The sequence below is a fragment of the Salvelinus alpinus genome, chromosome 2 (assembly GCF_045679555.1).
Source record: "Salvelinus alpinus chromosome 2, SLU_Salpinus.1, whole genome shotgun sequence".
NCBI lineage: Eukaryota > Metazoa > Chordata > Actinopteri > Salmoniformes > Salmonidae > Salvelinus > Salvelinus alpinus.
In genome coordinates this window covers 56,611,554-56,632,512 of record NC_092087.1, presented here as the reverse complement: position 1 = coordinate 56,632,512, position 20,959 = coordinate 56,611,554, and the positions used below count along the sequence as shown (strand labels likewise).

The 20,959-nt window shown below is 39.4% G+C and overlaps 1 protein-coding gene across 1 annotated transcript in view; it reads right to left on the bottom strand.

Annotated features, from left to right (window-relative positions):
• Nucleotides 1–20,959, bottom strand: part of LOC139565394 (E3 ubiquitin-protein ligase Itchy-like) — a 74,062-nt gene that overhangs the window by 32,204 nt on the left and 20,899 nt on the right. The window contains exons 9-11 of the mRNA XM_071385703.1: nt 20,728–20,823; nt 9,229–9,403; nt 8,033–8,102 (exon numbers count right to left, since the gene is read on the bottom strand). Of these exons, the coding sequence (XP_071241804.1) occupies nt 8,033–8,102; nt 9,229–9,403; nt 20,728–20,823 (341 nt within the window). The remainder of the gene's footprint in view (nt 1–8,032; nt 8,103–9,228; nt 9,404–20,727; nt 20,824–20,959) is intronic.

Genomic DNA, 20,959 nt, shown 5'->3' with positions numbered 1-20,959 from the left:
CCAACAATACCTGTGGGAGACAGAATTACAATGTAAGAGATATCCGAAGAATAAATACAAGAGGCAATTAAACCCTTAAAAAACGGGAAATCCCCAAGTCCTGGTGGGTTTAGACCAGAGTTTTATAAGAATTGACAAGACTTAACAGAATCCCTATTTAGGAATGTATACAGACTCCTTTGCCAATGGCGAACTACCTCCAACTTTAAACCATGCTAATATTTATCTTATTCTTAAAGGTAAACCAGCAGAAGACTGCTTGAGCTATAGGCCTGTGTCCCTTATTAATGTGGACAGTAAACTCTTATCTAAGACCCTAGCTAGGAGACTAGAAAGATTTCTACCACTTTAATTAAGCTGGTAGACGCAAAGGCATTCATTGATAAATTTCATAAATCTCCTCAGCATAATACAATACGGTGAGCAATCACAACATAGAGCAGTGAGCCTATCACTGGATGCTTAGAAGGCATTTGACTGAGTAGAATGGCCATACCTATTTAAAGTACTTAAGTGGGAGAGAATTTCGTTAACTGGATAAAGTTGATATACCATGCCCCTCAGGCCAGTGATAAAATGGAATGCAGTCACACAGTTTTTTTGGGGGGGTGGGGGGGGACATGCCAGGGCTGGCCCTGTCATTTGCCTTGGTATTAAAGCCCCTGGCAGAGGCTATACATACCCAGGAAGGTCTTACAGGTGTCAAGATTGTAAGACAAACCCACATGTCTCTATATGCAGATGATATTTTGTTATTCATTTCTAACCCAGAAATGTCCATTCCAAGTTTAGTGATTGTTCTGGTTACAAAATACATATTTATAAAGTTATGCCCCTAGGGCGCTTGGGTGACTATTTGAACAACTTTCCATTCAATTAGACAAAAACATTTAATAAACGTAAAAACTTAAAAACCTGCCCAACAGCAACTTACCATCTGTACTTAGAGCAGCTAAGGAAAACCTAGACAGGTTGATCGACTTGCCATTATCATGGCTGGGTAGAATTCCTCTGATGAAAATGAATGTTTTTCCAAGACTTTAGCATCCTCTCCAGATGGTGCCATTATATATATTCACACACCGGAAAATACTTTTAATGCGCTCAATTAAGAAAAATAGGCTGAGAATGAGTAAACTGCAGCTACCATACAATTTAGGAGGCCTGGCACTACCTAATTTGCTATTTTATAACTGGGCATGTCATGCTCACATAATGGCTCAGAGATTAACCTTGCTCTAACTGGGTCAGTAATGACTGCTGCTTCACATTTCCATATGCATTTAAATCAGTTTCATGACTGGTAACAGAAACTCTGTCAGCACAGAAGTCTTTGTGTGCAGTTTGAAGGAAGTTGCTAACTAACGCTAGCGCAATTGCTAACTAGCGTTAGAGCAATGACTCGAAGTTTATGGGTATCTGATAGCATGTTAGTAGATACCCATAGACTTTCAGTCATTGCTCTAACGCTAGTTAGCATTGGTCCACGAAACTACCTCTAATTTCCTACAGACATAAAAATGGTATCCACGAGTTTGACTCTGGGGAATTAGGTAAACGGCCGCATTGCTAAATCCCAAAGAATCCCTTTAAAGTCTGGAGAGATATTTGCAAACACCTTGGGAGAAAGGATTACTTCTCCGCTCGGACTCCCCTTATTAATAACAAGGTCTTCCCCCTGGTGTTTCTAACAGCATTTTCCACCTCTGGTAACAGAAAGGTAAAAGGTCAATAGAGATGTTTGATGGTGATATTGCTATTGTTTCAGCAAATCCAACAAAAATGTGCTGTATCACACAGACAATTCTATGCGTATCTTATTGAATCCAAGATGGTGTTCCCCCCACAGAACCCAATACGAACCACAGTTGACAAAATTGTATTGCAATTTTTATGTTGTCATATACACTAATGTTGAAAATAACACAAGTGCTCTGATTAGGGTATGGGAAACAGAGCTGGAAAGAGGGCCAGAAATTCAAAACTGGATAAAAGATGTGCTCGAGGCATGACAATTGTTCATCTGCAAGGTGCAAGAGATACAATATAAAGATTATGCAAAAGGTTCATATGACTCCCATTATATGTAATAAAATGAATGCAAAATCATCTGATACCTGTAATATGTGTAAGAAGGAAAAAGCCACTCATGGCCATCTGTTTTGGACTTGTCCATTAATTACAATTTTCTAGGAATGGATAAAGGAATTCCATTCTAGGAATTCCATTCTAGGAATGGATAATGCATAAGTGTCATTGGAAATAGGCCCTCATTTACCATAGCACAGCTCAATCTTTAAAAAAAATACTCTTTGTTGGCCGCAAATGTATTCTCCTTAACTGTATGAACTGCCAGCCACTAACAATAAATCAGGGGAATTATGAGGTCTTTAAAGTGCTGCCACTGGAGAAAATGAGCACTATATTTAGGAACAAGGAAAGAGATTTCTTCACAATATTGGATCTCTTCCCCCTAAACTTGCAGATACCCTAAGAAGTGTCAATATACAAATACTATGGGTCTTTCGTTGATACAACTGGACCCTGGCCCTCTTGACTCCGCTTTCTTGTATGGAATACATTTTGTGGTATAGCTAGCTGTAAGGCAAGGCCTCAATACTCCGTTAGGGGTATTTTGTTTTCTATACAGCCACACCCTTTGCAACAGTCAAATTAAGGAAGGCATGTATGGGAAAAAAAATCGTTAGAGGCAATGAAACATTGTAAGAAAGCAGAGAACTCAAAGTGAATGTACAATTGTTAGTGTGTTTTTATTTGCTCTCATTGTTTTGTTATTTGTTATGCAATGTTTTGTTAGCGTTTGTTTTTTGGAAATCAAATATATGTACATATGTACAATTTGTTTATGATGTTGACCTGAAATGAAAACAAAAAAAATTAAGATATTTTTTAAAAGCTTTGGGGCAGGCTTTCATTGACCAGTGAGTTGTCAAGCCCTCGTACAGACCAACAACGGTATAATTCATAGAAAGCCTGCCTCTTTACACTAACGACAGGTGTGCGCCCATAATTCCCGCTGTCAAAATAGAACAAATATATCTGACACCCACAAAGCAACAGCGAGTGCACTAAGACTTATGTTTGCATTTGGATTGTTAAAATAGAGCCCTCAAGGCATCTACAACTAGGTTCGGTTTGTACCTAGCAGAACTTGGTTAGGTGAAGCGAACGTCTGCCTCGCATACTCCCTCAAGATCTTTGGTCAAAAAACAAGAAAAAATCTGCAATATTAAAAGTTGTTTGTCCCACTTGAGACTAGGCCTGGGCGGTATACCGTATTTTATGATATACCGGTATTGATGCAGGGACCGGTTTGGGTTTTTACTTTACCTTCTACAACGGTATTTGAATGTTTGGTTTGTTAAATGTGATACGCCGTGTGTAATGTCAATTTTTATAGTTTACTTCGCTACTTGAGTCATCTCTCTCCCCTCTTTCTCTCTGTGCCACTTTCCACACAGACTTAGCCACGCTCCCTGTCACTCAAGGAGCACATTTGATGTTCCTCAACCACGAGACACTTGCGTTCAGTCTGCATGGCCAACGCAGCACATGTAACAATGTTGATGACAACAATGCTGTTTTCACTTTCCTTCTTAATATAAATACACTAGCGTTCTATAATGACACTATTAGTTTGTGTTTCTGTTAGGAATTTTGTTAATAATAACTAAAACAATTTCTAGATTTAGATAAAACTAATTGAACTCTGCACGCCTAGTGAAAAGAGATTTGTGCTGTGGGTTATAAAGTAAGCAAAAAGGGTCGTTAAACTATGGTTGAACTGACCCAACTTAGCCCTGAGATGTTTAGATAAGGCAGTGAGTAACTTTTTAGGTCTTCCATTATCTTGAGTTGTCTGCTAAAGTGGTAATAAATTATAGTGAGCCTTCAGGAGAATAGATTATATTGTGTGTCATGTGTGTGCGCTGGGAAGTTGGAATGAACTTTTGAACCTGTTTTATATTGGTCAGGAGGAGGAGATTTATTCTGTAACCTATGACGTCATATCTTGTATATAAACTGTTGTTTATGGTCAAATGGTAGCGTGCTCCGAGAATAAATACTATTATCTAATTTTAATAAGACTGTATCCTGTCTATTTTATGTTAATAAGTATCTTACAAATAGACAGATTGATTTTAATTAATGAGTACATTAGAGGAATTATTTAATTCCCTTAACAGTTTCTTACATCAGCATGTTGTTTGTTTGTGTGTTTCTTCTAAATCAAAGAGGAATATGTAAAGCAAGAGTATGTTAGCTACATGAAGTAGCTAAGAGAATATATGCAATGTAGCCAAAGCTTATAGGGTCCCCTAGATAACACTTATCAGCACTTTAGTTCCTACCCTGTCACAAAAACTCCTCCCTGGCATTTTAATTCGTTGTCATCTCAAACACTGTATTCAAAGTATTATATTCTAACTATAGAATTAGAATAGTCATTCTATTTCCATGATTCCAACAGTTTTGCTCTAATTAGCAAGTCAAATCGCGATTGCAACATTTGGTTAAAAATAAGTCCTAGATTATTTGCCCATACCGTGCAGCCCTACGTGGCAATGTAGGAATTATCTCAATTGAGCAGTGGTGTAAAGTACTTAAGTAAAACTACTTTCAAGTACTACTCAAGTCATTTTTTTTGGTATCTGTACTTTACAATTTTTATTTTTGACAACTTTTACTTCACTACATTCTTAAAGAAAATACTGTACTATTTACGCCACACATTTTCCCTGACGCCTAAAAGTACTCGTTACATTTTAAATGCTTAGCAGGAGAGGAAAATGGTCCAATCACATACTTGTCAAGAGAACATCCCTGGTCATCTACTGCCTCTGATCTAGAGGACTCACTAAACACAAATGCTTTGTTTGTAAATTATGTCTGAGTGTTGGAGTGTGCCCCTGGCTATCCTAAAATATAAAAAAACAAGAAAATGGTGCCATCTGGTATGCTTAATATAAGGAATTTGAAATTACTTATACTTTAACTTTGATACTTAAGTACATTTTATCAATTACATTTACTTTTGATACTTAAGTATATTTAAAACAAAATACTTTTAGACTTTTATTCAAGCAGTATTTTACTGGGTGACTCACTTTTACTTAGTAATTTTCTATCAAAGTATCTTTACTTTTACTCAAGTATGACAATTGGGTACTTTTTCCACCACTGCAATTGAGCGCAGGAAATGCAGAAATCATAAAAGTGCTGAAATTTGTTTTGGTTGAAGTTGAATTGAACAGTATAAAACAAATCAGAATGGCTAAAGACTCATTGATATCACTTAGAATGTATGTGTTACCACCCAAGGATCACTCACTACTCATAAGCAAATGTAGAACTTTTATTATTCAAAAACCAAAAATATCGTCAAATACAGTCATACCGTCCATTTTATTTTAAATACCGTGATATAATACTTTGGCCATATCGCCCAGCCCTACTTGAGACAATGTATCAATAACATACCCAGTAAAACTTCCTAAAAATAGCCAGAAACAATCTAAGATAAATGAAGAAATCTATCATTAACTTCTCTAGGGTAGGTGAGACGCTAACGTCCCACCAGGCCAACATCCGGTGAAACCGCAGAGCGCTAACATTTTAAATACACCATTCGTTGGATTAAACATTCTTGTAAATACATGTATCTTACATCATTTAAAAGATGAACGTCTTATTAATCCAGCCGCTTTGTCAGATTTCAAAAACGTTTACTGCAAAAGCAAACATGCGATTTTCTGAGGACGGCGCCCCACACACACAAGCATTACTAGCATTTTCCAACCAAGCATTAGCGTCACGAAGGTCAGAAATAACAATAAAATAAATCGCTTACCATTGAAGATCTTCCTCTGGTGGCAATGCCAAGTGTCCTAACTACACAGTGAATGTTCGTTTTGTTTGATAAAATCCTTTTTTATAGCCTAACACGAAACATTTGTAAACCGGTTGTGTCGTGATTTCCGTCTCATTCAACTTTGGACGAAGCGTTCGTGGTAATTACACACACTAAACAAACGTTTATCCAGTCATGGTTGGTTTCATTGCAATCCTCTGGTCCCTCTGGTGCAATCCTCTGGCAATCCACTAACACAACCATACATGATGGCTCTTTTCCCGGGATGTATTGACCGAAACAAACCGATTGGAAGACACCAATCAATGACCTCATTGCGCACCAATGGTAGGACCGGTCTATCGTTGATTGACTGTATTTTGGCCCAATGACCACTGATCATCTTGAAATCTAGCTTGGAAGATAGCCAATGAGCTGAGGTAAACGGCAATGTGTAATGGTTATACGTTTGAAGACCAGCCTTTGTCGTACACTCTGGCGTAAAAGAGGTTCATTCGCCATTGCAAATCCTACTTGACGGAGCCACGAGGAGTGTAACGCATAGCAGTACATATTCAATAGCATTTTCAACAAGTTTATATATTTAAATTATGGCGAATAAATCAGGAAAAGCTAAAACAAAGTCTAGAGTCTGTGAACACCACAACCAGTGGTGTTCACCTGCCCAGATTCATCTCTGCAGGCATGAATGTGCCTCAGGGCAAAAAGGGCACAGTAGGGAGACGTCGTTGTGCGCTTTGTCACAGGAAATGCCCCATCACCTGCACCACCTGTTCAGTAAGCCTCTGCTTTACAGCAGAAAGAGACTGCTATGGGCCATGGCACCAGCAGCACAATATTGTGTAGAGGACTGAGGGTCTTCACAATATTGTAAATAGAAAATGTGTAAATAGTTACCCTTGTTATTTGTTTGTTTATTATTATTTATTTGTTTAAATAATTTTTTCCATATATATATATATATATATATATATATATATATATTTATTTTTTGGGGGTGTGTTAGAATAGCATTTATGTATTTTGTTTATAGCTCTTTCCTTCAAAATGTATCACTGTACCAATTCGGCCACTTGGGTACATTTGTGTGGGACACCTGGGTGACTTCATGCTCAATTTCATGTAGCTCGCTCATTTTTGAAGTTATCTGTCTAAAACTTTGCTATTGTTGCCATCTTATGTTCTTCATTCAAATCATCCACAGCATCCTATCTGTATGTTTGGCTGTTCTTGGACATTTGAAAGATGCAGCAACAATAAAAAACAGAAAACGTATGTTTAATTCCTTGTATTTTCTTCTACCAGATCTATTGTGTTATATTCTCCTACATTCAATTCACATTTCCACAAAATTCTGAGTGTTTCCTTTCAAATGATACCAAAAATATGCATATCCTTGCTTCTGAGCCTGAGCTACAGGCAGTTAGATTAGGGTATGTCTTTAGGCGGAAATTGAGAAGAAGGGGGGATGCCCCAAATAAGTTCATTGAAGTTTTTGCTGAGGAGGTCTATATTCGCACAATTTTAGATCTAACTAAGATGTTTGGTGAAATATTTCAAGTGAAAAAAAATTGCAGGAAAGGTAGTCTCCTCTCGTTGAATGACAAACATTTAATTGAAGCATCCTTACTGTTGACCACTCACAAAGGGGCGTAGACGTTGACTACCGAACTTCGGCTTACCTCATGAAAAAAATGTGCACTTGAACAGCCAAAAGAAACCCTGCCGAATACAACATTTCTGCAAACTGTGTCGACTGGTAAGCATAGAGTAAGCTTTAGAATCCCTCATCGTACCACATACAGATTTCCATTACAGCTGTATGCTTAGAAAGTTAATTGAATCCTAATCTGTCAAAATAAACATCAATTTTGACACACCAGTGTTGGGGGTAAAGCGAAAGCGTGTGAGCAGTTGCTAACTAACTGGAAGTAATTTCAGCTAGTTAGCTAACTAACCTGGCTAACTGTGGGGCAAAAACAATGTATAGTTAGTTAGCTATAACACTGCCCTGTGCTAGCAAACATGACGCTGCCACCAAAACTGGCAAGGTATTTCTAGGCAATGTTTACATTTTGATGTTTTGTCTGCACTTTCCAAGCATAGTGACATAAGTTACAGTTGAAACGTGCTACTTACCCCAGCCGTGTGGCAGGGGCCCAAGTGGGTCAAACTCTTTGTTTGCTGCAGCTATTTGCTGATCCTGGAGCTACAATGGAGAAACAAGGAGGTGAAATTAGCAGAGTTTACAGTACATGTGTTGAATAATGCTTCTTTACAATAGTAGAAGGGAGGGAACCTGTGTGGGGGTTGACAACTCACACCCTGTCGTATATGTAAGTATAGGAGGATTCTCTTTTCCCTTCCAGTATTGGCGAAAGGAATGTCCTTTGTTAACAGACACCCACCGAAACTAACACGTTAAAAAGTGAATACTGGATCAATATTTCTAACATAAGAACGTGGGGAATTGTCAGAGATGATCTACAGAAAACAAATGTCATATAGGCTGTTATTTTGTGATGTCATAAAGACTTTGACGATATACTGTAACTTGAAAAGTATACACACTATATGCACAAAGTTTTCATTCAATACGTTGGACATATAAAAAATTATAAAAGTGTTTTTGTTAAGAGAGGGCTGATTAGCCTAAAAACCCATGCTGTAGCTCTGTTCAAGACTACATGACCAGTCTTGGAGCCATGGGCAACTAAGGAGGTCATTGTGACCTCTTGTGGACAATCAGAGCCTTAAAAGCGCGCCAAATGAATATCAAACGAACTACCTTTCCAGGGTGGCCCGGTTCCGAGAGCTACACCGCGGCATCCCACGAAAATACATTCATGATTTCTTACTCCAAGCGGGCAGCGGTTGTAGATATATGTAATAGATATATACCTTCTTGAGTTTAATTCGGGAGATGGTAACTCTTTAAACAACTTTTTCCGTGGTGCTCAAAATCCTAATGAGTTAATTGTTTTACACTATGAATTTAAAAACGGGTAACAATTAAACATAGTCAGAGACAACAGTCCTCAGATTAATCAAGGTCACGTCACGACAGTGGCCCAATCCCATTTCCACCCCTAGACCCTATGCCCTATACACTTGTGGAGATCTGAGATGATTTGACAGGTGTAAGCAATTTGGTAATAGTTTCAACTTGCCACTTTGATAAGCTAGGAGGTTCTAAGGCTAGGTTTCACCATATTGCCTACACCTTTCAAATAATCTCAGATCTCCACAATTTAGGATTGTGCCAGTGCAGGGAAGTGAACAAGTGCACACTTTGGGAGGAAGAAGAGAGTATTGCAAGGTAGCCTGTGTCTTACCCCAAAAATGAACCTCTGGTTGAACTGCTGCATGGCCCCCTGCAGCTGGCTGCGCTGGTGCTGCCACTCCTCATAGTTGCGCACAGACTCCTGCGTGGGGCGCTGCCACGTGGTGGTCCGGGTCATGTGGTCCACGAAGTACACCCTGCCCATGGGGTCCACACGCCGCTCCCAACTACACGGGACAGGAGGGGAGAGGCGAGTGAATTTTGTATGACGGCAAAATTACGAAGGCCCTGGTTGAATAGTTCAGAAATAAGGATCCATTTCCAGTGCACCTTTCTTGAAGTAATCACAGATCTGAAACCGTTGATTTAGGTGTAAGTAATAGGGTGGTAACCTTGCTTACATCTATCCATTAACTTATACACCAAGTGTACAAAACATTAGGGAACACCTTCCTAATATTGAGTTGCACTGCCACTTTTGCCATCAGATCAGCCACAAATTGTTGGTGAATGGACTCTACAAAGTGTTGAAAGCATTCCACAGGGATGCTGGCCCACATTGACTCCAATGCTTCCCACAGTTGTGTCAAGTTGGCTGGATGTCTTTGGGAGGTGGACCATTCTTGACACACAGGAAACTGTTGAACATGAAAACCCAGCAGTGTTGCAGTTCTTGACACCTATTACCTGGCACCTATTATTATACCCCGTTAAAAGGCAATTCAATATTTTGTCTTGCCCATTCACCCTCTGAATGGCACACATACAACGCATGTCTCAATTGTCTCTAGGCTTAAAAACCCTTCTTTAACCTATTGTCTCCCATTCAGCTACACTGATTGAAGTGGATTTAACAAGTGACATCAATAATGGATCAAAGATTTCACCTGGATTCACCTGCCCAGTCTGTCGTGGAAAGAGCAGGTGTTCATGTTTCGTACACTCAGTGCACAGTGATTCGGAAAGTATTCAGACGCCTTGACTTTTTCCACTTTTTGTTACTTTACAGCCTTATTCTAAAATGCAATAAATAAAAATCCCCAGCAATCTACACAGTAACCTATAATGAAAAATTTGTTTGAAAAATTAAAAACTGAAATAGCTTATAACATTTGTACTCAGACTCTGTGCTATGAGACTCAAAATTGGCCTCAGGTGCATCCTGTTTCCATTGATCATCCTTGAGATGTTTCTACAACTTGGGAGTCCACTTGTGGTAAACTCAATTAATTGGACATTTGGAAAATTTGGAAAATAAACCCCTGTCTATCTAAGGTCCCACAATTGACAGTGCATGTCAGAGCAAAAACTAAGCCATGAGGTCGAAGGAACTGTCTGTAGAGATCCGAGACATGATTGTGTCGAGGCACAGATCTGGGGAAGGGTACCAAAACATTTCTGGTCATTGAAGGTCACCAAAAGAACACAGTGGCCTCCATCATTCTTAGATGGAAGAAGATTGGAACCACCAAGACTCTTCCAGGAGCTGGCCACCCAGCCAAACTGAGCAATTGGGGGAGAAGGGCCTTGGTCAGGAAGGTGACTGAGAACCTGATGGTCACTCTGACAGAGTTCCTCTGTGGAGATGGAAAAACTTCCCAAAAGGACAACCATCTCTGCAGCACTCCACCAATGAGGCCTTTACGGTAGGGTGGCCAGACGGAAGCCACTCCTCAGTGAAAGGCACATGACAGCCGCAATGGAGTTTGCCAAAAGGCACCTAAAGACTCTCAGTCCATGAGAAACAAGATTCTCTGGTCTGATGAAACCAAGATTGAACTATTTGGCCTGTATGCCGAGAGTCATGTCTGGAGGAAACCTGGCACCATCCCTACGGTGAAGCATGATGGCGGCAGCATCATGTGGTAGGGATGTTTTTCAGCGGCAGGGACTAGGAGACTAGACAGAATCGAGGGAAAGATGAACGGAGCAAAGTACAGAGAGATCCTTGATGAAAACCTGTTCCAGAGAGCTCAGGACCTCAGACTTGGGCGAAGGTTTACCTTTGAACAGGACAACGACCCTAAGCACACAACCAAGACAACGCAGGAGTTGATTCGGGACAAGTGTCTGAATGTCTTTGAGTGGCACAGTCAGAGCCCGGACTTGAACCCGATAGAACATCTCTGGAGAGACCTGAAAATAGCTGTGCAGCAACACTCCCCCATCCAACCTGACAGAGCTTGAGAGGAGAAGAACGGGAGAAACTCCCCAAATACAGGTGTGCCAAGCTTGTAGAGTCATACCCAAGAATACTCAAGGCTGTAATCGCTGCCCAAGGTGCTTAAACAAAGTACTGAGTAAAGGGTCGGAGTACTTATGTTAATGTAATATCTGTTTTTAAATTTATAATAAATTGGTAAACATTTATAAAAACCTGTTTTTGCTCTGTTATTATGGGGTATTGTGTGTAGATTGATGAGGGGGGGGGAATAATTTGACATTTTAGAATAAGGCTGTAACCTAACAAAATGTGACCCATTTCAGGAAACTAGGCATATAGCCATTTGAATAAAATAAAAAAAAATCTAAATGCATTTTTTTGCAGAAATGCCTTCTGGAACATGTAAACTTTCATGTGCCTTAACAAACTTGTATGCCATCTATAAATACGAATGAAATTGTTAATTCGAAGCATAGTTGGTTTAGCCACAGAAAAAGTAAGCAACCTTCCCACTAGCCATGATTGGCTGAGATAATGAGTGGGCTGGACATGCCGAGATGAGTTCGGATTGGTCTGCCATATAGCACACTTCTGTCTCTTTGAGCTGGTTAGTGTGTGTGTAGGTAATCCTAACACAGCTATTTTATTTAAATATATTGCTTAGTAGAACTGTATAAATCAAATCAAATTTTATTTGTCACATGCGCTGAATACAACAAGTGTAGACCTTACCTTACTTACAAGCCCTTAACCAACAACGTAGTTCAAGAGAATTAATAAAATTCTTTTTTTTATCTAATCAATCAAAAAGTAACAATACATTTACATAACAATAACGAGGTTATATACAAGGGGTTGCTCTCCATTTTCTGGAGGACCGAGTTTTGAAATCAGTGGAATTAGAGTATGACAGCTAAGGAGATGGAGAAAACACCTGTCTCTGGATTACATCTTCAAACTAAGGGCAACCGCGACAGGGAGAAGCGTCCAACCATCCAGAAGCGGCACTCTTAGTGGCTGGGGACTTGAATGCAGGCAAACTTAAATCAGTTTGACCAACTGTTTTATCAGCATGTCACATGTGCAACAAGAGGTAAAAAAATAAAAAAAAAAAAAAAAAAAAAAAAAAAATAAAACTCTAGACCACCTTTACTCCACACACAGAGATGCATACAAAGCTCTACCCCGCCCTCCATTTGGCAAATCTGACCATATTTCTATCCTCCTCATTTCTGCTTACAAGCAAAAACTAAAGTAAGAAGTACCAGTGACTCGCTCAATACGGAAGTGGTCAGATGATACAAATGCTACGCTACAGGACTGTTTTGCTAGCACAGACTGGAATATGTTCCGGGATTCATCCAATGGCATTGAGGAGTATATCACCTCAGTCACCGACTTCATCAATAAGTGCATCGATGACGTCATCCCTACAGTGACCGTATGTACATAGAGGTCGACCGATTAGGAGGACCAATTATTGATTACCGATTATTGGAGGACCAAAAAAAGACAATACCGATTAATTGGCCCATTTTATATATATTTGTAATAATGCCAATTACAACAATATTGAATTAACACTTTTATTTTAACTTGTTATAATACATAAATAAAATCAATTTAGTCTCAAATAAATAATAAAACATGTTCAATTTGGTTTAAATAATGCCAAAACAGTGTTGGAAAAGAAAGTAAAAGTGCAATATGTGCCATGACAAAAAACTAACGTGAGAACATATGAAAGCTGGTGGTTCCTTTTAACATGAGTCCTCAACATTCACAGTTAAGAAATTTTAGGTTGTAGTTATTATAGGAATTACAGGACTATTTCTCCCTATACCATTTGTATTTCATTTACCTTTGACTATTGGATGTTCTTATAGGCACTATAGTATTGCCAGCCTAATCTAGGGAGTTGATAAGCTTGAACTCATAAACAGCGCTGTGCTTCAAGCATTGCGAAGAGCTGCTGGCAAACGCAGGAAAGTGCTGTTTGAATGAATGCTTACGAGCCTGCTGCTGCCTACCACTGCTCAGTCAGACTGCTCAATCAAATCATAGACTTAATTATAATATAATAAACACAGAAATACGAGCTTTAGGTCATTAATATGGTCAAATCCGGGAACTATCATTTCGAAAACAAAACATTTATTCTTTCAGTGAAATACGGAACCGTTCTGTATTTTATCGAAAGGGTGGCATCCCTCAGTCGAAATATTGCTGTTACATTGCACAACCTTCAATGCTATGTCATAACTATGTAAAATTCTGGCAAATTAATTAGGTTTATGTTAGGACGAAATGGTCTTCACACAGTTAGCAACGAGCCAGGCAGCACAAAATGCTGCATATACCCTGACTCTGCTTGCACTAAAGGCAAGAGAAGTGACACAATTTCCTGCTAAAATGAATTTCTTTTAACTAAATATAAACAAAATATTCTTTTAACTAAAAAAATATACTTGTGTATTGATTTTAAGAAAGGCATTGATGTTTATGGTTAGGTACATTGGTGCAACGACAGTGCTTTTTCGCGAATGCGCTTGTTATATCATCACCCGTTTGGCGAAGTAGACTGTGATCCGATGATAAATTAACAGGCACCGTATTGATTATATGCAACGGAGGACAAGCTAGTTAAACTAGTAATATCATCAACCATGTGTAGTTAACAAGTGATTATGTTAAGATTCATTGTTTTTTATAAGATAAGTGTAACGCTAGCTAGCAACTTACCTTGGCTCCTTGCTGCAATCGCGTAACAGGTGGTCAGCCTGCCACGCAGTCTCCGCGTGGCGTGCAATGTAATCAGCGTCCAAAAATGCCAATTACCGATTGTTATGAAAACTTAAAAATCGGCCATGGTCGACCTCTAGTACATATCCCAACCAGAAGCCATGGATTACAGGCAACATCCGCATCGAGCTAAAGGCTAGAGCTGCCGCTTTCAAGGAGTGGAACACTAATCTGGACACTTATGAGAAATCCCGCTATGCCCTCAGATGAACCATCAAACAAGCAAAGTGTCAATACAGGAGTACGATTGAATCGTACTACACCGGCTCTGACACTCGTCGGATGCGGCAGGGCTTGAAAACTATTACGGACTACAAAGGGAAACCAAGCCGCAAGCTGCCCAGTGACGCAAGCCTACCAGGTGAGCTAAAAGCATGCACAAGAGCACCAGCTGTTCTGGATGACTGTGTGATAACGCTCTCAGTAGCTGATGTGAGCAAGAACTTTAAACAGGTCAACATTCACAAAGCCGCGGGGCCAGACGGATTACCAGGACGTGTACACAAAGCATACGCGGACCAACTGGCAAGTGTCTTCACTGGCATTTTCAACCTCTCCCTGACCAAGTCTGTAATACGTACATGTTTCAAGCAGACCACCATAGTCCCTGTGCCCAAGGAAGCGAAGGTAACCTGCCTAAATGATTACCGCCCGTGCACTCACGTTGGTAGCCATGAAGTGCTTTGAAAGGCTGGTCATGGCTCACATCAACAGCATCATCCCGGATACCCTAGACCCACTCCAATTCACATACCGCCCCAACAGATCCACTGATGATGCAATCTCATTCGCACTCCACACTGCCCTTTCCCACCTGGACAAAAGGCACACCTATGTGAGAATGCTGTTTATTGACTACAGCTATCTGGGTCGACAGATATTCAAAAAGTTCTACAGCCGCACCATCGAGAGCATCATGACTGGTTGCATCACCGTCTGGTCTGGCAACTGCTCTGCATATGACCGTAAGGAGCTACAGAGGGTAGTGCGTACAGCCCAGTACATCACTGGGGCCAAGCATCCTGCCATCCAGGATCTATATAATAGGCGGTGTCAGAGGAAAGCCCATAAAATTGTCAGAGACTCCAGTCACCCAAGTCATAGACTGTTTTCTTTGCTACCGCACGGCAAGTAGTACCGGAGCGCCAAGTCTAGGTCCAAAAGGCTCCTTAACAGCTTCTACAGTTGTTCCTCCTTTAAAAGTTGTGTCATACATTCTCTGGCATGTTATTTAGTTGACAGCCATTATTACATTAATGCAAATTAGTGCTAGTTTGACCACCAGAGGGCAACTTTGAGAAGCATTTGATAGTCTCCCATATTGGCATTAGAGAATTTAAAACATTTTTTGTAATAACATTGTACATTGGATTGATTTGAAGAAATTTGGTTTAATTAAGTTGATTAATATTGTGGTGTTTCTATTCCGAGAAATGTAAAACTCCGGGTTTCTGTTATGATGGAATGGAAAATATTGCGCTGTACAACGTGGCGGTTGGGAGTAGGCTACAGCATAAAAAGATTGGAGGATTCTAAATTAATATCTATGGGGCAAAACATTTCCACACTCTAATTGTTCTGTAACCAATACTAATTTCGCCTATGGTAGGCCTACAGTACATCTAAAAGATTTGTTATCAATGACGTGACTCTAACCCAATAATTACATTTAGAGGATTGGAGGATTCTAAATTAATATCTAAGGGGCATTTCCTGGGGCTTTTACATAATTCAAAATTAATTAATAATCAATTTGTTTAAAAAGTAACAATATTTTGGAAATCTCCTTTCTATTTAAGCTAGAGTGAGTGAGAAAGAAGACGTTCTTGAACATGGGGTGAGACATTCTCAATTATTTGAAAATAAAGCCAGTTTGTTATTTAGAATTATATTTCTGGAGAAACCTAACTTGATTATTAAGCAGCCATCACTTGCTTATATTCAGTCAACACATACAGTTGAAGTCAGAAGTTTACATACACCTTAGCCAAATACATTTAAACTCAGTTTTTCACAATTCCTGACATTTAATCCTAGTAAGAATTCACTGTCTTAGGTCAGTTGGGAGCACCACTTTATTTTAAAGAATGTTAATTATATATTCAGCTTGTATTTCTTTCATCACATTCCCAGTGGGTCAGAAGTTTACATACACTGAATTAGCATTTGGTAGCATTGCCTTTAAATTGTTTAACTTGGGTCAAACTTTGCGGGTAGCCTTCCACAAGCTCCCACAATAAGTTGGGTGAATTTTGGCCCATTCCTCCTGACAGAGCTGGTGTAACTGAGTCAGGTTTGTAGGCCTCCTTGCTCGCACACACCTTCTCAGTTTTTCCCAGAAATGTTCTATAGGATTGAGGTCAGGGCTTTGTGATGGCCACTCCAATACCTTGACTTTGTTATCCTTAAGCCATTTTGCCACAACTTTGGAAGTATGCTTGGGGTCATTGTCCTTTTGGAAGACCCATTTGCGACCAAGCTTTATCTTCTAACTGATGTCTTGTGATGTTGCTTCAATATATCCACATAATTTCCCATCCCCATGATGCCATTTTTTTGTGAAGTGCACCAGTCCCTCCTGCAGCAAAGCACCCCCACAACATGATGCTGCCACCCCTGTGCTTCACGGTTGGGATGGTGTTCTTCCTCTTGCAAGCATCACCCTTTTTCCTCCAAACATAACGAAGGTCATTATGACCAAAAACTATGATCTTTGTTCCCATGTGCAGTTGCAAACCGTAGTCTGGCTTTTTGTATGGCGGTTTTGGAACAGTGGCTTCTTCCTTGCTGAGCGGCCTTTCAGGTTATGCCGATATAGGACTCGTTTTACTGTGGATATAGATACTTTTGTACCGGTTTCCTCCAGCCTGTTTCCTCCAGCATCTTCAGAACACGTCTTCCTGAGCGGTATGGCGGCTGCGTGATCCCATGATGTTCATACTTGAGTACTATTGTTTGTACAGATGAACGTGGTACCTTCAGGCATTTGGAAATTGCTCCCAAGGATAAACCAGACTTGTGGAAGTCTACAATTTCTTTTATGAGGTCTTGGCTGATTTCTTTTGATTTTCCCATGATGTCAAGAAAGAGGCACTGAGTTTGAAGGTAGGCCTTGAAATACATTCACAGTTACACCTCCAATTGACTCAAATGATGTAAATTAGCCTAACAGAAGCTTCTAAAGCCATGACATAATTTTCTGGAATTTTCCAAGCTGTTTAAAGCCACAGTCAACTTAGTGTATGTAAACTTCTGACCCACTGGAATTGTGAAACAGTGAATTTTAAGTGAAATAATCTGTCTGTAAACAATTGTTGGAAAAATGACTTGTGTCATGCACTAAGTAGATCTCCTAACCGACTTGCCAAAACTATAGTTAGTTAACAAGAAATTTGTAGAGTGGTTGAAAAATTTGTTTTTATGACTCCAACCTAAGTGTGTAAACTTCCGACTTCAACTGTATAAGCCACCTGCATTTGTTAATTAGGCTACTGTGCAGTAAACATAACCTACAATACATACTGTAGTAAACATGGGAAAGTGCCTAATTCCTTACACAAGGGAGAGCAGGCCATGTCCAGACTTTCTCGCTGACCTCAAGTACCTTTAATAATGGCTGTACTAGAGAATGCGGGTACGCAGAAGACCGGGGTTCAATTCCCTGACGGGGAGGATGGTGTAGGCTGTCCTTGTAAATAAGAATTTACTTGTAAATAAGTACTCTGCCAATAATTACATATAGAGGATTGGATGATTCTAAATTAAAACCAAAAGCCACCTCATGGGTCTCGAACCTGCATCTGTAGCAATTCATTTTGCACTGCGGGAGCCCCCATCCACAAAGTATCAAAATACAGATAGGTGTTGGTAAAGGTATATTGTCCTGCTAATAGCCCACAATGGGCTATTATAATACTGTACATGGTGTCCAGGTCAGGATAACCACAACATTTCTTTATTAAAAGACTAATCAGAGAGAATGTTGTTACTTATTTATTTTGATCCAAAGCCATGAATGAGTGAGTCACTCAGCTTTATGTAGTTGCTGCTATATGACTGTGTCATCAACTTGATAATATATAACGATATTTGAGGTTCTCAATAAGGGCCAAAACATGAATTTCTGTTTTTAGAGGGAGAGAAACGCTGGGCCAATTGTGCGCAGCCCATAAAGGCCAAAATATATTCCTACTAATAGCCATAATGGCGCTGTACAACGTGACCGTGTGTTTGAAAGAGTATTTTCCAGTAAGCAACAATTTGTTTACCTTCATTAGACAACTTCGTTCCAATAATTCTGTAATTCACTGATATTTATTCACATAGTCATTTGTAATGGATCCATAACTACATACACATCGGCATTATGAAAGAGTATTTTTATAATTATTTTATTAACGATAGCATAAAGATGTTGATGAAGAAATACTGTACTGCTGTTTTGAGTTAGAAATGTAACACTTCAGAGTACTTAAGCATCGAATACATTGCAGGTAGGGGGATGTTCACAACTACAGTAGCCAGGCTATAAAGAGTCTATTGTCCTGCTAATCGGACTACAAGTGTTTGAAAACCTTTTTTCAAAATGCCACTAGCTGTCCATCACTACTGTAAATAAAAACACAGCATCTTGTTTACATTCTTTATTGTAACCACAAGATCACAAATAATTTGTATCTACCTTTCCAATTACTTTTAGGGTTTGGGATTAATTTGAATAATATTATGGTGTTTCTACTCCAAGGAAAACAAAAAACCCTCTGGGTTTCCGTTAGGAAGTGAGGGAAAATATGGAGCTGTACAACGTGACGGTCGGGAGTACAGAACTGGGCTATTTAGCGAAAGAATCCAGTGACCTGCTGGAGACCGGGGTTCAATTCCCCGACGGGGAGGAAGGAGTAGGCTATCCTTGTAAACAAGAATTTGTTCTTAATTAACTGACTTGCCTAGTTAAATAAAGGTTACACTAAGAGCATAACATTTCTACACCCTAATATTCAAATTCTAGTCTAACCAATACCCAAACGGAGATTAAGTGAAAATAAAAATCTCATTGATTTATCAAGACCAGTCCCCATGCTTGTCATAGGGCAGTGCAAAACGGTGCTAAAATAGTTGTAGGCTATTGCTTCTAACTTCAATATGCTCTTTAAACAAATAAGACCTACACCACTTTCAACAGCACATTACTCAACACTAGTGAGACTCATGTCTTCTACGGTAGGCCTACAGTATATCGAAAAATATGACGTGACTCTCCGCCAATAACTACAAAGAGGATATTTCTGCAATTCAGTGATATTTATTCCCATAGTAATTCGTTATGGATCCATAACTAAATAAACATCAGCATTTTTAGAGTATTTTTATCATTATTTTATTAAATTAATGAAAGCATAAAGATGCCATTGAGTTTGAACGTGCAGACTAGCACTAAGAACAGAACAGCGGAAACGTTTCCCTAGTCAGCGCCATTATTAGCTCAATGCCCCTTAAATATTTTGGAGATGATTTCATTTTCAAATAATGGAAAATAACTGAGAAAAAGGCCATTCTTAAACATGGGGCGAGACATTGTTACTAATTTGTAAATAAAGCCAGTTTGTTATTTCTAATTATTTATTTCTGTTTTTAAAGGGAGAAAAACCAAAAACCTACAGTCCTACAGTTCGGCACGGTTATTGAACCAGCATCTGTAGCAAAACAGCTTGCACTGCTATGCAGTGTCTTGACTGTTGTGCCACTCAGGCACTGTACAACGTGACCGGTCGGGAGTGGCCTACAGTACTACAGTAAGAGCAAAATAATCCTAACAAAATAAAATAATAAAAACCTTCGTGCAGCAACAGTTTTAGTAAGTAATACTGAAGTCGTGCAGAAATATCAGTTTCTATTTAGGTTTATGTAGCCCATTCATTGTCAGTTAGAGACACAGTAGGACCCAAAAGCATAATCAGTGCTCTAACTCCCCCTTGTGCTGATCTGGAGCAATGAAGTGGTGACGTAAGGTACCATATTAAACCACAAATTACCTTTTAAGTGCCGGAGCGTAAGCTCGCAACTTTTAAAGGAGGAACCACTGTTCCCCCAAGCCTTTTTTTTTGCACACTGCTACAACTCGCTGTTTATCATCTATGCATAGTCACTTCACCCCTACCTACATGTATAAATTACCTCAACTAACCTGTAGCACCGCACACTGACTCGGTACCGGTACCCCCTGTATATAGCCTCGTTCTTGTATTGTGTTACTTTTTATTATATTTTACTTAGTAAATATTTTCTTCTTGAACTGCACTGTTGGTTAATGGCTTGTAAGTAAGCATTTCATGGTAAGGACAACACTTGTTGTATTCGGCGCATGTAACATAAAGTTTGTTTTGATGTATATGGGTAAGATCGCCTAGTCAGCTACATTTTCAGATATTACATGCTTCTAATTTTTACAAAGTAGTTTTCATTTCAAGTTAAAGTGTACTGTTAGCTAGCTAGCTAACTGGTCCGCTAGCTAACGTTACATGTACGATCTTATTATTTGGATTCGGATTTGATGAATAAAGTATATGTTTCTTAAGTGTTAGTTACCCAGAGGGGAGAGAATCTGGTCGGTCCCATGTCGTCCTCTTCTCAATGTGATCCACGAAATACATGCGGCCATTCTGGTCCACCCTCTGCTCCCAGCTTCATACAAAAAAACACATAGAACAGTCAGCAACTACATTTGACGGGCAACAGGCTTGCACAAATGTAATCGTAATACCTAAAGGAATGTTAAGTTCCTCATAAAAAGCATAGCAAAAATGTGGTTTCACATTCA